At 39.1% G+C, this 16,650-nt stretch overlaps 1 protein-coding gene across 1 annotated transcript in view; it reads left to right on the top strand.

Moving 5' to 3' along the window:
* Positions 1–16,650, top strand: part of ERC1 (ELKS/RAB6-interacting/CAST family member 1) — a 284,378-nt gene that overhangs the window by 72,524 nt on the left and 195,204 nt on the right. The window contains 5 exon segments of the mRNA XM_032105148.1: positions 752–826; positions 2,829–2,984; positions 4,716–4,799; positions 7,345–7,512; positions 14,303–14,470. Coding sequence (XP_031961039.1) covers positions 752–826; positions 2,829–2,984; positions 4,716–4,799; positions 7,345–7,512; positions 14,303–14,470 — 651 coding nt within the window.

The following is a 16,650-nucleotide window of genomic DNA, read 5'->3' as shown; positions in this document are numbered from 1 at the left end:
GTGAAAGAGTGTAGTAGTTTCTATTTTGTTTCTCCTCTTTTTACTTATGTTGGCTTGAAACCCCTACTTTATATGATAGAACAAGTTGTTTGAGCTTTCGATCATTTTATGCCTTAGCAAGCAGTTGGAAGCATGCTATTTCTGTGAATTTACATCAACAGAAATATCACATGGACTTTGTGTCCTCCTATCAGCATCCTCTGAGCTTCTAGAGCAGTGTGCTGTACACGTGTGTATTTTCAGCTGTGCTCAAGGCCAAGTGAAGAAAGATTTTCATCCTGTGTAGTTCAGTGTTGCCACTCTGGGGTAAAAAACATTGGAAAAAGAGAGTTAACAACAGCTGCACCTTAAAACTTGTTGAAATAGAAACCACAGTGTTGCTGTTTTCAGTAAGCCTCTAGTCAAATGCATCATGTTTATGTCTTCTATGAGAAACTATCAGGAGTTCAGATTAGTTTAGCAGACAGATGATAGAGCTTTTTAGTAGACCCAGCTGTCATTTCAAGTTTATTTTGAGTAAGTGGGTAGTCAAAGGTGCAGTTTCTGCTGTGCCTTTTTAACTGCGGCTGGATTTCTGTTGAATGAGCTTTTGGCAGTCCTTTCTGTGATATGAGAAGTGATAAAACGTATGACAACATCAGAAAGCAGCACTGAGTTATGCTCTGTATTAGGAAGAGAAGCTTCTAGTAATTATGTTTGTATTGGGACACTGCCATTAGTGTAACTCTTGCTTTCATTTCTGCTGGTACAGGAAATCCATCGTCGATTTGAGAATGCTCCCGACACGGCCAAGACAAAGGCTCTGCAAACTGTTATTGAGATGAAGGTAAATGATTGTGTTTGGGCAGCAGTAGAATTTGGAAAATGGGTTTTCACATGAAAGGTGAATCTACCAAATACCATATACTCCTGTCAGTCTTGTAATTTAAAATAAGTATATATTTTTATACAATTTTATTCTCTGTTATTATTTAATTTGTTATTATTGATTACTGAAAAGACAGCACAGTAGAAACTTGTCTTCTTTCTGCCTGCAGCAGCAGATACAGATTTCTTGCAGTCAACCAAGAGTTCATTATATTACAAGAATGGGAATGATAGATTAATATGAAAGATTTGTGGGTTTTAAGAGTGGGTTCTTTTCTTCTTATGTTATCAACATTTGAAATACTGCTCTCCATTCTGTGTATCAACAAAGTTAGCAAACTCAACACCCACTTAAAGAATGGATCATATAGCTAGAAATATCTGTATGCCATCATAAACCTAACTTTTCTAGATGAATTTGTGATTGAATTCTTAAACCATTAGCTTAAGTATTTAATGGACTGATGGCAATTGTCCAAGAGCTCAGGAGCCACAATCAAGTGTGTGGTTTGCACAGCTTTATGCAATCATATTTCATATTGTATTGCTCATAAAGTACATCACACAGGGTTTGGACAAATGGAGTTGAAAAATCAGAAACTGTCTTTGCGAGCTGTTCTTTTCCACTTTGTTTCCCTTCTTTTTCTTTTATTTTCCTTCCTTTTTTCCGCTGCAAATTTTTCCATTCTGTATCAGTGTTTTCCATATTCATATCCCATCTTTCTACTCTGCAGCCTTTCATTTGATGTCACTCTTGTATTAGTCATCTTTGTGGTCCATAGTAATGAAAACTAATTGACCATGTGGTAACATTAAGTGTCTTTACTATCAAAAGAGAAACCCATGGGTATTTCTGGGAAATGATGTGAGCACTGAAACTAAATACTGTTGTCAATTGCAGCATATCACTTCACCTTACTACCTCTAATTTTTTGTTACAAAAATCTACTTTATCAATTTTTAACTTAAGCATCAAACATTAAGCAGGAGATCCAATTAGATCTTCATAGTCATGCTTTTAAAAAATCTCATCTCATGAGGGAAAACCTGTATATGTGAAAATCAGCTTTTTGTTCAGCTGTGCTTTGCTTATCAGACAGAGAAAAAGTTAGAAAGGTTTTGTTTATGGAAGTCTGCAGTATAGTTTCAAATCAGATCTGTCTTTCAGGAAAGACTAAATATTTTGGGGAAGTGAGATAAGAAAAAATAGACTGCTTTAAGAGATTATAGTTCCTAAACACATATCCATGATCGTGGGTATGCATGAAACTCTGTGTGCTGGATGAATCTGTTCTTGCTGTTCCTAACACAAAAGGCCTGTAAAGAAACAATAAACCAGGTACACTGAATACCTCTGATCACCCTGTAAAACTAGGAGGATAATGATTGATTGGCTTTTTTGTTTTTCCGGATGGTTATTTTTAACCCATTGAAATGTTTTATACGTTGTACATATGAGCCAGAATACTTGAGAGACTCTTAACTGCTTTATCCAATCAAAACTAGCTAGTTGCACATTTTCCTTGCTTATGGTATTTGCTTTTCTCCATTTGTGACTCCACTTAAATTAACTAGTGGCACCAACCCAATTTTTTTGCTAGTCTTGCCATTTTGCTGCCCATTCAATTAGAATTAAATTTCTCCGGTTTGAGCTGGCTTTGAAAAGGCAACTTTTCTTCATGTTCCTTTATTTATTCATCCTACACGATGTTCCTGCCCTGGTTTTCTTTCAGTACTAAACTCTTGCTTTCCTTGAAAGGTTAAAAAAAAAGTAAATTGAAAAATGAGTATCTGAGCACTCACATGTAAAGAGTTGAACACTGATTTCTCTAAGAACTTCCTAAGTAAATTTCAAGGGCAGGTAATTTATTGGACATGTATCTCCTTTGGTTTTACTCCAGTGGTTTGTTAACAAATCTTCTAACTGTGTGTCTTTACCTGTCCCCTCCAATCATTCTCAGGATTCAAAAATTTCTTCCATGGAGCGTGGCCTCCGGGATTTGGAAGAGGAGATTCAGATGTTGAAGTCAAACGGAGCCCTGAGCACAGAGGAGCGTGAGGAGGAAATGAAGCAAATGGAGGTGTACCGTAGCCATTCCAAATTCATGAAAAACAAGGTATTGGCAAACAAATGGCAGTTGTATGCTAAACCCAGCTTGGTGAACAGAGGAGAGGTGTTCGTGCTTTAGTTAGGAGGTGTGGTCTGGCTTCCCAGTCCAATGATGGGAAACAGAATTTTATTTAATACCTGCTGTGAAGCCACTAAATTAACTTAAAAATATTCAAGAAAATTTTAAATTCCAATTTGAAAAGATTATAATGGTGTTTCAGTAAGGTCAATGGCCCAAGTTCTCCTTTTATTGTCACACCTGATTTTCTTTTCTTTCAGAAAGATTTTTGTGTTTATTTTTTGACCACTGCTAATCCATTATTGGTTCAGGTTTTGTTTGGTCTAAATTCTTTCCAAATGTAGTTTGTTGAAAAAAGGATATTTTTTTTGCAGCTGGTATTGTATAACTGTTTGGCCTTTTTATTATATAAGGGCTGAAAAGAGCATGAACTGTCACTAGAATGGTTTTCCATTACACTCTCCTTCCAGTAGTGGAGCCAGCATGAGAGCAGAGTCTACAGCAGTGGTGGTGCTGGCATTAATTGATGTTGTTTGGAATACAGGACAAGTACAGCAGTGAGAGATGTTGATCCTCACATGTAAAGATGGACACTGACTATTGAATTGTCTATAGGCAAAAGTCAATTCATTCTTTGTTACTCAGTCTTTTAGTGGGTCCTAAGATTCTTTAGTGAAGATTCAGGCCCTCTTGTACAGTAAATGTAAGGATATTGTGAGCAGTCCTGCCTTTCTTAATTAACTTATGTGTACTACCTGCAAGCAGTATACAAACCCTGGAAAGGAGGATGAAAATTACTCTGCTAGGTCCTGAACAATTGTAACCTACTGCTTTGTCCTACTTGAAATTATGGGTCAAAAAAGAATGCTGGATGAAGTGTCTTGGAGAATCTACTTGCCCTGAAGTAGAGACATGTACTAAGTTATGTGATTCTTCCACTTGCTTCACGCCAGTTCACTGAAACACCTCGACATAACTATGTCTATTCTTACTTTTGCTCTTTATCCCACTGGGTTGCTTCTAGGAACTGAAGGTACCCAATTCAAATTAGGAATGGGGAGAAGATTACAGCACCACTTCCTTCTGTCTTTTCTTCTTGCTTTCCTCCTTTCATTGTTAGCAACTCTTCAATTACCCCTTGTCCTCTCCCTGTGTGGATCTGTAGATCTGCTCAGCTACTTGACTGCTGGACCTCTTCTGTCTCCTGTGTCTGCTCACTTATTTTCCTGCAGAAAATTTGCTCCTTTTTGGTATCTATTTGCCCATGACTCATGGCCATGTCCAATCTTGACACCTTGCTGTCCTACCTTGTTCTGTAATTGCACAGCATTTATTTTTTCAGCGTTGTATTGTGTAAGTAATTTGTGGCTGTAGCTTGACAATTAACATTATTTCTCTTAAGCTGAAGTATGTCCTTTTTCCTGTTGTAATTTCCTTATGAATTCCAGTTTCAAAACCGTTGGGATAAGGGCCACATACTTGACATATGTAAACCATAACTATATATCTTCTGTTTCCTAATCAAATTCTTGTCTGGCAGCCTATATGAAATGACACAGACATTAAACTTTTGAGAAGACTTAATGAAGAATGGAAGAGAAAATGAGTGACCAGTGTTGATTCTTCAGTTCTTTGTCACTTGTAGTTGCTTGGACTGAAACAGGCTGACTAGAAGCTGGGAAATAATAAATATTTAAAAGCATAACAATGTCGTGACAGGTAGAGCAACTGAAGGAAGAGCTAAGTGCCAAAGAGGCTCAAGGGGAGGACCTGAAAAAAAGAGTGGCTGGTCTCCAGACCGAGGTCTCTGCAGTAAGATCTCTCTTTCGTGTGCAGTGGCCATTCACTGGGGCTTGCTAGCTCTCTGCCTTCTGGGGTAGCTTTTCTTCTCTTACCTTCTTCATGACTGGATATAACAAGTAGAACTAACAGCCTGCTCAGCCTTGTAGCTGCCTTTTTGTTCACATGGTTTTGGTGTCCATAAATAACACCACTCTCCAGCTGAACATCTGTATTTGTTTTGTTGCTGTTTTTTTAATGGTATGAGCTGTTTGAGCAATAACCTACTCTTCTCTACTGAAGCAAATTTTCAAAAGTATTCAGCACCCATTTCGGGGACAGACTTTCAAAGAGATTTGCTTTTCCTAGTTAAAAAACCTAATTTGAAAACTTATGTTGAACCCTCTTAACATTGTTTCACAAAAAATACCGAAAGCTGGATGCTGAACACTTTTAAAACTGATTATTCCATTTTAGCAGCATGAATTTAGGTTATGCCTTTGCTGTGGAGTTAGAGTTGCACTCAAAAGAGTGAACACCGTTTCTCACCAAGAAGAGGGATGTGAGCACTTGATGCTGTCTTAGCTTCTCCTGCAAGCTGGGATGGTGTGTGCTGTGTTCTTACCAAAGAGCTTTAGCACCTTGGCAGTAGCTCTGAAATGGGGGTTTCTAGAGATGAGAACTTAGGGTGCTACTTGGGAACCCTAATGTAATGAAATGTGGTAAGCAGCTCTTCTGCAAGGAGCCCAAACAGAAGCTGTCTGTCTGAGAAAGTTTTTCTGCGATTCAGGCTACCTACTAACCGAAAAAGTTTGTGTCATCTGAGATTTTTTAAGGGGGCTTTTTTGTTTAGATACTCTAGAAAAGATAACCAGCTGTAAATAATTCAGCTCTTCCCAGCAGCTGTTCTGTGCCTGGCACTATTGTGCAACTGGGGGCTGACAGCAGGAATAGTGCTGCTGACATCAATACCTTTGTGTTGAACTGAAATAGGTGGCAGAATCATCCCCTGTGCACATTTGCTTTTAGTAAAATGTGAAAGAAACAACCTAGCAGGTTTGAAGTGAAGTGAACAATAAACTATTGAATAGTTCTATAAATTCTTACATACCTTCTCATTGTGCTATTTAATGAGTTTGAGAGGTTTTTTGAGATGCATGTCCTCCTTCTTCCCCATTTCCTCACGTACACTGTTTCACACTGGAACACAGGAGTCCTTCATTACATATTTTGATGCCATTTTAATACTCTTTGGTAAAGAGTTTTCTTCCTTTAATTGCCCATTATTGAATCAGTGTTTTCAAGGTAAAATGGCATTCACCCCAGCTTTTTTTCTCAATTGTTTCTACTAATATGGGCATTTATTCTAATTAAAAACTTTAAAAATGATTATAAATTATACTATTATTTTGTTCATGTCATGTTTTCAAACACAAAGAGTGACCTGGACAATTTTTTCAGTTTGTGTTGTCCTTTAATTTCTATTTTGAAGCACTGGACAATGTACTTCTGGGGATAAGGGATTTTTTTTTAAAACTTGAATAACCCAAGCAAAACTGTTCAAGTTAAAAAAGGGAAAGCTGCTCAGTGTGTAGAGACATGTCCCCCTCTGCTATATAATATGTAGCAGTAAAACATTGCTATTCTGTGAGATTTATAGGAAGAAAATCAGAAAGTTCGTTGTCAACTTGGATGTAACGCTACATTTAGACTTCCTAGTCCTCTTTAATTAATTTTTTTTTTTTTTTTAATATTCAGACTTAATAGAAGTCTTCCTGGGTGATGATTGCACTTAAATTGATATTTCAGCTCATTTTGATGCTTTATTTTAGCATTTTTTTACTGTTTGCCTTTTGAAATAATAATCCAACCTACATTTGTTAAAATAAATTTGTACTTCTATACTGATTTAATTCACTAAATTAAATTTAGGAAATTTCTCTCTACAAATGGAATTCCACAAACAGTTTTCCTGTTGTTTTGAGGAATATATGCATCTGCTTTTAGAAGCTTCCATAAACTAGAAGGTGTTTCATAGAATAAAATGCTGGTTTTGTAAGTAGTGGGAAAAGTAAAAGGGTCTTTACATCCTGTGTAAGCATGAGGCTGGATTGCTAGGTGAAGAGCTGGAGGGCAGCTTGCTGATTTGACATTTCAAAGCAAACACTGTGCTGCTGAGAGACCTGTAGGTATCTCATCTGCTCTGACCTTACAGGCGAGGGGTACTTTGTCATTAGGGTTCTGCTTCATCTTCGTTAAAACGTCATCCCTGAAACGTACCTGGGTTTGGTTAGTCCTTTGGAAGATGAATTACAAAAAACTGCCACTATTAAAAAGAACCTCCCTTGAAAAATTGATGACATTGCTCCCCTCTCTTTTTCCTTCTCTCCTTTGCTCATGACACAAATTTTTGCCAGCCTTTCACTCAAGGTAACCTAAGGCTTCATAGTTCTGTGGGATAATTTAACAGTACCATGGTGTTTGTCGATAGTTATGTGTGTTTATAGTGATTTTTGTAGGGAAGTTATAAAGTATTTCTCCCTTTGCCTGTCCTTTCTTTGTGTTTCAGATTGGTCAGGTGAAACAGGAGCTGTCGCGCAAAGACACCGAGCTGCTGGCCCTGCAGACCAAGCTGGAGACCCTCACAAATCAGTTCTCTGACAGCAAGCAGCACATTGAAGTTCTCAAAGAGTCCCTTACAGCTAAAGAGCAAAGAGCTGCCATCCTGCAGACAGAGGTGAAGTGGGCAATTCTGTGCTTGTTGCCTGTGCACAGAGAAAAGCCATTATTTCTTCTGTTCCTAGGTTGTACAGGCCCACAGCCATCCAGTACTGCTTGTTCCAGGCTCTTTGTGTCTTTGATTATATGGTTGGCTCTCTAGGCCAGGGGATTGATCTAAATACAAACATGTGTGTGTAAGTGCTTGGCTGAATTAGGAGTTGCAATGTCTGAGCTGGGGGGATTTATTTGCAGGGACCTTGTAGCTAGAGGAGAGAAGAACAAGGAAGATCATTCCAATAGCATACACCCTGCAGAGGCTTCACTGCTGCTGTCAGCATGGCCAGGAGCTCTTGCTTGTAAGCCCCTGAAATATGGGCTTTTGTGTTTTGTGATGCATATTCCAAGGTAAAGGAAAAATATTTTCTAAACTGTGTTTCGATGACAAATGCTTAATAAATTCCCATATTATGTAAGATCCAGGTGTACATCTGAACATCAAACAGATTATAAATGTAGCATAAACGTGTTGCTTCTGGACATTCTTGAAGAGCAAGCATGAAATGTTGTGTGCAGACAGGATTTCATTCACGGCCTTGGAAAATTGTAGTGTTAGTGGAAGTCCAAAAGATGGCAGTGATGCATCAAAAACTTTGTGTTTTTACAGCTAAAAGAGTCAAAGAAGCCAAAGGAGCTGTGAAAAAGGCATGCAGGAAATTTGTGGGTGACACTGGTAGAAGCTTCCATATTACAGGAGCATAAGAGAACTGATCTGAACTTTCTACCCTAATTTAGCCAAATTAGCCTTTAGCCAAAATTGGTAAATCTGTGGGTGCTCATGGCCTTGTCAACATGCAGTAATGAACTTACATGGAAATATCTTTTGATGTTCTAGGATGGCTTTTCTGATTATTCTCAGATTTATGGAGAAGTTGAAATTTCATCAGTGGGCATAAACTGTGAAAGCTTATACCAGTTTACAATCATAAACCTCTTGTTAAATTTGTTCATTCCTTTTTGCTAGTTCAGGGAAGTACCCTAGATTAGTGCATGTCTATAAAAAAAAAAAATTAAATTTCAAACTATCAGTGAAAGTAGGTGTTAGGTAAATAAACATTTTCAAAGGCAAAATGCAGGCTTTGATCCATTGCAGTGATAGAAAAGGATATAGATATGTTAAACGTGCATGTACTGTGGCAAACCTACAAAGCTAGAAGCACATTTCTATTCTCATTTTAAAGTAATAAATAGTGCTTTTCTACCCAGGAGAGGTGAAGTTCTTGAACAAATTTACTTTATTAACAAACTAAAAGACTTTAGTAGAGGGTCATAATTTCAGCTATTATGGTAGATAAACATATTTATTCACTTAAAATGTCCAGAATTGAAACAGAACATTTAAAACCAAAAAGGCTTGGTTATATGCCATTGATAGATACTCTTGACAGTTATTCACAACATCTTGATTTTATTTTAGCTGAAGGCCAAAGTACTTCTTTAATATAGAAAATTATTCTACTCTCTAACTTGTAATATTACTAAATAATCATTGAGAATATTTGTTCTTCACTGGCTGCTTCCAAATGAGTTTCTCATGTAGCACTACAAAACCAAACTGGATTCCTCCTTCCAAGAAGATATTTATACTTTTGAAAGATAGTCTCATCTTTTTCACCCTGGTTGGAGTTCTTGTCAGAAAGCTCAACAATTAAATCATCACCCAGTTACCTTTTCTCTGTGTTGACAGGTGATCCTCTTAAGTATAGGATTGAAACATGCTGAGAACATACAGCACTGAGATGTTTGTCACTGCATCCTGTGATGATTTGGATTTTTTAAAGGAAAGGATATCTTTCCATAGAAGGGTTTTCTTTGGGAGTGGGGTAGGAATGTGAGATCCTGCTTGGCCTCACTTCTTGACAGCACTGGTCAGTGTAAAAACACAGCTAGCTTCTCTCAAGACCCTGGAGAGAGTTGTGAGGAGGAAGAGGGGTGCAGTTTCTGACAAAAATTGTCAGACATCTTCAGAGGGGATCGGTATTTTAGACTCATATTTAAATAAACATTTGAAAATAAAAGAGAATACCTTCATGAGCCTCTACCTCTTCTTTAGTCTTCTGTTAAAGAAACCTGCCCATAGGTGGGGAATAGTGTCGATACAATATCTCAAAAATGGATTTGCCACCTGCCACTCTAGAACTACAAACAACAGTGAGCTGTTTGTGGGGTGTTTATCTTGAGGGCTGTTGGGTGGAGAGAATATTGTGGTTAACTTTTCAATTGGTGAATAAACCTTTAAAAATAGCTCTAAAATTGTACAGTCACTTTGTAAACAAAACAAAAAATAAGTTAGTATTTATGCTGGAATTAAGGCTTTATCCTTATAAAGTTTTTACCCAGTGAGCCCTTTAGCTTAGGTCAGTGCCAGAAGTTATGTGGCTTCAGTGGGAAGTTGCCTTAACCAGCGAGAATGTTCTCCTTTATTTTTGTACACTGCCTAAGCTGGCATGGTTCTGTAATTGGTCCATTCCTATGGTAAATTCAGATTAATATTCAGTAGAAAAATGAATCTAATCATGTGGAAGTTTTTATTTGCTTTGAATGTCTCAGTAGAACATAAATTTTTCTAAGGGTCTTTCTTTATTGGGGCTTTTACTGGCATTTTGAAACTGCAGTAGAGTCTGGCAAATCAGAGGCAGAGAGTGGATTACATTTAGTGAGGAGTGTCCAAATGGGAGCTGGGTGTTTCCAGCAACACTGCTCAGCACCAGCTACCTGAAGACCCAGTGCTGACACCTGCCAGCCCTGAGGTGAGCTCACAGGACTGAGTTCACTGTGCTCAAGTATTCAATGTCTCGTGCTAGAGGTTGTGGAGGAACAATTGAGCTCATTTGTGGCCTGAGCAGGCCTGGGAGCAGTACCTCTGTCCTGCACTGGGTTTGTAACCCTGGCAGGAAGCACCAGGCTCTGCACAAAGCCAGGCGTGTGCACCTCTGCTCCATGGCATGGCTGTGTAATGTGACTCAGCTGTCTGGACAGCTGGAGCTCAGTGTTCACAAAGAGCTCACTCCCATCTACAGACCACACTGGATATTGCTGCAACTGCTGTAAGGGGCTGAAGAGTCAACTCTAATCTAGTTAAAGAGAAAGATCAATGGCAAAAATAGAGAATTAAGTCTTGTGAACTACCACTGATTCAAATCAGTCAGTAAACATAGCTTTAAAGTCTTAATTACAGACTATGCTATCAGTAAAAAGGCTGAACTCCTTTTTTGTATTTATATGATATGTTTGCAAGTTAGTAATGGAATGTCACGAAACTGATCCTTTTTAAAATGTACTCATTCTTGGAGACGTCACCTAACAATAGCTCCAGAAGGTGAAAAGCAACTCTCAGCTCGCATACCAATTTTAATTTCATGTCTCTGTGCATTTCTCAATGATCTTTGAGTGCTGACATAGAATTACTTCAACATCTGCTTTAAAAAGTGGCTGGCTCCTGTTAGAAACCTTTGCAGGCTCTGAGCACACATTTCAGGATTGGTATTCCATCTGTTCTTTTTGCTGCCTCTACTGTAGTCATACCTACAGAGCATTAAAATTTAGAATCTTGCTCTTACAGAGGAATTTGGGCTTGGATATAGCATAGGGAAGGTTGTACCTTCGGGTGCCACTGGATGAAGTCTGGTGTGGTTCACTGATCTAAACGATGGTTCAGCCATGGTCTGAACAGGTGACAGGTAGATGAGAAGAACCACTCAGGAAAAGAGTAGCACACTGTTTTTTCTAGGCATCATGGACATCTTAAAGTGGGAATCACCAGGGTCAGAATACCCTGCTTGCTACTGTACAGTGGAGATGATCATAAAATTCAGAAAAAACCCTTGTTTTCAATCTCAGTCCTGTTAATGCAAGCTCCTGAAACTCAGGAGCACAGTGAGAAACAGAGTGAGGTCTGAGACTCACTGTGGCTGTCTGAGTATTTAAATGATTTCCCTATAGTTCGGAAATATTCTGAATGCTAAGGCTGTCATTACAGAAGTCAAGATTCTAAAAAAGGCTTAAGATGAGATTTATATTAAATATTACTTCATTTATTGCGCTTATTTTGGTAGTAATTTGAGCTACTAAGGGATGAATTTTCCTTAGAAATTTGGACTTCTACATGTTTCATGTATGGCCAGACCCATTAAGAACAGAGACATAGAATGTTATTTACAGCTACTGGAAAACTCTGTGAAGACAAATCAGGGGTTCCCAACACAGTTCTTCATCTAGTGTTCTTACAGTGAAGGATTTGAAGTCTTGTGTGTGGTATCCACCTGGAGAGAGGTACCTGCGGCCCCTGTGCCTGGGGGGGGCTGTTGTGTTCAGGGTGTGCTTATGGTGCTGAAGCTTCAGGGGCAGCTGGGTGGTGCAGGCAGGGCAGCTGGGTGAGCCCGCTGTGGCAGGAGGGACTTGCCTGAGCTGCCCTGTCAGGTTTAACCTGCCATATGCAGTTAAAGACATGGCAGTCCATTCCTGTGAAAGCAGTTAGGTTAACCCAGGGTTAGGACAACACCATCCAAGACACAAAATTCAGGAGAAGGGGTGTCAGCACCTCAGTAGCTGTTTGCCTGCTCATTTCTGTGTACTGAGAAGGTCCTGAGCTGACTCTGTTGAAGTTGGCATCACCTGACTCCCACAGACCTCAATTCTTGTTGCTGTGGGAGGATGCCATGCATAAACTGAGCTGACATGAATAAACAAGTGCAGTGTTCTGCCAGGAATAGTGCTAAGGTGATGATTGTGTGTCCTGCCAGCCTTTGAAAATACTTTGGAAAGTGTTTTCTATGGTTTCCTAGGCAAGGACCTCACACAAATAAAACCAGGAATGCAATTTACCCCAAACCATAAGCTAATATAGAGTTCAAAGAGAATAATCAATCAGAAAATTGAAAGCATTCTGTGGATAAATTTCTATTTGCAGATGTTCTCTTTTCACTTAACACTGTGCTGTAGGCATCTGGACTGTCTCAAATATTTTGCAACACAACTGTTGAGAGTATTTGGATTTTCTTGTGAAGGAGATTTTCAGTTTCCCTTCAAGAATTAATAAAAGTGACCCTTAGCTTTAATATCAAAGATTCCCAGAGAAGACCATACCTAATCAATCTATAAAACTGCGTTTTTTGAAAAAAGACAAAGCCTTATCCACCTGCTAAACCTTTCATTGCAAACACTAGCTGTCCTATAAATCATATTTGGGTATGACCTGGTACTCCAATATCCCTGCAGACTACACTCCATGCCCCACTTGCTGGGTGAGAGGTCAGGAATGTATTTTAATAACGTATGTGTAAGTGAGGAGGCTCCAGGGGCAGAGGTGGCAGCGGGGCTGCAGCGCTGATGGGGAGAGCAGGGCAGCTCCTTTCCCCACAGGCAAGTGCTTATTGCTCTGTGTGAAAGGAGTCAGACAAAACAGCAACGGGGTCTGTGTGTCACACACTGGAAATGCAGGGCCTCACAGACTACTTTTCCATTAGCAACTCAAAATGAAATGGAATTACATGTTAAAATAACATGCTAAAACCAAACGTTGCTCAAAATGCCATAAGGATAATGAGTTCCTAAATTCTTAGCCCAGCTGGGGTTGTCCAGTGGTTGTCATCTTTTCACTTCGTCCCTCTGCTAATCTATGCTGTGCAGAAGGAGCAAGAAATTCATTGATCAGCCTGTTTACTGTGTGTGACTGATGTCCTGTAATGGATTCAGCTAACAGGAACCAAATCTGATACTGTCAAATACGATTAGCAGCCAACTGGCAGGTTTGAGCTCTGTCTGAATGCCGAGCGGATAGGGGTCAGTGGGTTTCTTTTGGCATCGTGAGCAGGTTGGTGGTGTTGGATTTCGTATTCCACAATGGTCTCTGAGATTAGTCTGTGCTCTCTGGTGACCTTATTCTTCTCATCAAATTTATATTCAGGTAGCTCCCATTTCCTTTGTCTTGTGAGCTCTGTTTCACATATGGAAGAGAAATGCAGAAGGAAAAGCAAAAGATGCTCAACATGCAGTTTTGAAGTGTGAGGTCACCACAGAGTTTCCAGAGTGTGTTTCTAAATTCACTCAGGCCATGGGAGCTCTAAGTGTGTTTGTGTGTCCAAATTGCACCCACAGTATCCTGTATACTGTGTCATTTGTTCAATTTTACCTTTAATATAAAACTGCATGCTGCAGAAAACATGTTATATTTAAACTATTGCTTTGCTTTTTAAACCAAAATATTCTTAGCCATCCTAAGGTAACCTCTTTCCAGTTTTGATCTGCAGTGGCTGCAAAGAGCTCTGCTTTTGTTACCTTCAGGCTCAGCTACTATTGTGATTAAAACTTAGAATATAAAGTGACTGTCTAGTACAAGGGGTCAATGTTTATTCTCTGAATATTAGTAATGTTTCAAGTAAAAGGGTCAGTTTCCCTGCATGTGACAGAACTTCTCAGCAACACATTATGTTGTCTTCTACTTTGAGGAGAAAAATTTCAGTATTGTATGATACAAGCCTGAGTTATGTGAGAAGTATGATTTGAGGTTTTCCAAGAAGGAGCATTATTCTCATATAGTTTGGGAAGAACGTGGTTGATTATTTTTACTGTTTAGTCTCCTGTCACTTGTAATAACTGTTTTATCCCAATATTATGTATGTTGAATTCTTAAATAAAGTGGTGTTAGATTTCTGAATCTATTTGTACTATTTCTCCTGTGGAAGTGTAGTTTAACTTTTCTAACTTTCCTTCAGTGCTAAACAAAGCTTGCCCTGCATTTCTGAACCCAGGTGGATGCGTTGCGGTTACGTCTGGAAGAGAAGGAGACTATGCTGAACAAGAAGACAAAGCAGATTCAGGAGATGGCAGAGGAGAAGGGGACTCAAGCAGGCGAGATCCATGACCTCAAGGACATGCTGGAGGTGAAGGAACGCAAAGTTAATGTTCTTCAGAAGAAGGTGAGATTGGACAGCTCTAAGTCAGATAAACACCTTTGGTGCATCTCGATTCCCAAGGCTGTCAAAAAGTCTGAACTAGAATTTGCATTCTGGAGATTAATGTTCGAGTCCATTGATGCAATGGGAATATGATGAAGGATGAATTTCAGTTTGAATTTTTGACAAAAAAAGTAGAATTCAAAACAGAGGTTGTTGCCTTTCAGTGATTGCTTGTGCTGCTTCTGCTTCCATTTTAATATGACCAGTGGCTGAGGCATTTTTATGAGGGCGCATCATCTGAAAAATCAATCCTTTCACACCTAGCAGCACCTTACCAAAGCCACGCTGATTTGAAGCACAGGGCACTGGCTGGCTATGACTTCAGTATGTGACTAAATGAATGAGGGGTTATACCAGTAGAAGCAGCCAGGATGATTTCTCTGTAACCTACTTGGAAAGTTTGGGAAGAACTTTGTGTAACTTCTGTTAGAAATGCTGTTTTTTTCGTAATTAATATTTCTTGGGAACTGCTAGAATAGGATAATCAGACTATCCTTCATATCTCTCTGGATAAGAAAATGCAGACCTTATCAGTGAACTGGTGGAGGTCTGGGTGAAAAAAAATGTAGACCCTGTCAGACAAATTAGAGAGGTTTCCCAGAGGGCATGGAGTCCTAGAGCAATGGATGTCATTATGGATGATTGTTGGCAAATTGCACACACAGAATATCCCAGTTTTCCTCTACACAGGGTAAAAAGAGAGAAATGTTATTTTGCAATAAATTTTAATTTGAAGAATATTTTTTCTCTGTATCTTTAGAGAAGCTGTTCTTGGAGCTCTTATTCAATGCATTAGGCTGTGGATGTGGGGTTTTTTGTTGTATTGTTTTCCTAGACCTTTAAACAATTCTGTGGAGTTCTTGTGATATTAATAGTTCAGAATATTGATTAATTTCTGATGCCTGGCCAATGCCTTTTCTTCTTGTCTATAGCCATAAATCATGAGGGCTTAGGTCATGTTCAGCTCTGTTACAGTAAACATCATGTGGGAATTCAAGTTCAGGCATGGACTTTAGCCACAAATAAGTCATTAATAATTCTAGAGCAGAGCCCTAATTCCCAGTCTTCACAGTCTCATTTTTTTGACTGTTCATCCTTTTAGAAACGCAAATTTCTGACTTTTGTGCTGTGTTTCTTTTTGTTTTACAAAATTGGCCATGCACCCACCAGACACAGATTGGGATCCCAGCTGAATGTTTAACCAGGAGGTGGGGAATCTGACATTTGTGTAAATGTTAAATGTCACTGAGGTTGGTTTATTTCCACCTACTCTTACACTGGTTTTTCCCACGTTTTCTTGCTCCACTTGACACTTGAGAATGATCTTTCATTAGATCATTTATAGGCAGCTAAAGGTTCTCTTTTTACCCGTTTTTTAATACTTGTTTTTTTGAGACCACTGTAATGCATATTGAGACAGTTTCATCTTGTGTCTTCACACATCTGACCTGTTTCTTCAGGACCATTCCCTGCTGCTTTCAAGTGAAAGCACCTGGTGTCTTCAGACTGGAAAGAAAGGACCAGGCTTTTAGGTGTGAAGGCTTTGAGGTCCTGTTCTCTGAGATAGCTCCACTGAGATAACACTACCATAACAAACTGCAGTTTGTGGTGTTCTCTAAAGCTGTCTCTGAACTTCTTAAACAAGAACAAAACAAAAAAACCCATCGAAACAAACCACTATAAAATGCTTTGGGCTGAAAGGGACCTTAAAGCCCATCCAGTTCCAATCCCCCCTGCCATGGGCAGGGACACCTTCCACTATCCTGGGTTGCTCCAAGCCCCGTCCAGCCTGGCATTGAATGCTTCCAGGGATGGAGCATCCACAGCTTCTCTGGGCAAGCTGTTCCATGTAAAAGCCATATAACTTATCTGTAGAAAAACATATATTTCCTGCTGCTAACTAGAATCACATGCAGAGATTTGAATTTGCTTTAGCTGGAGGCATTTCCTTTAACATGAACAGTTAAATTGTGCGGGTTGTAAATTCAAAGATTATTTTTTGTTTCTGTAACTAGCTAAACTAGAATATTCTTGTGGAGCATCCAGGTGACAATTCTTTTATCTGAGATTTGTAGTGCAATATGGAATTACTTTTTATTTTTTGTATAGCCTGGGGTAAATAACTAGAAATTCAGGCCTTT

This window comes from Corvus moneduloides, chromosome 4 (assembly GCF_009650955.1).
Source record: "Corvus moneduloides isolate bCorMon1 chromosome 4, bCorMon1.pri, whole genome shotgun sequence".
NCBI lineage: Eukaryota > Metazoa > Chordata > Aves > Passeriformes > Corvidae > Corvus > Corvus moneduloides.
This window is presented reverse-complemented; position numbering and strand designations above follow the sequence as displayed.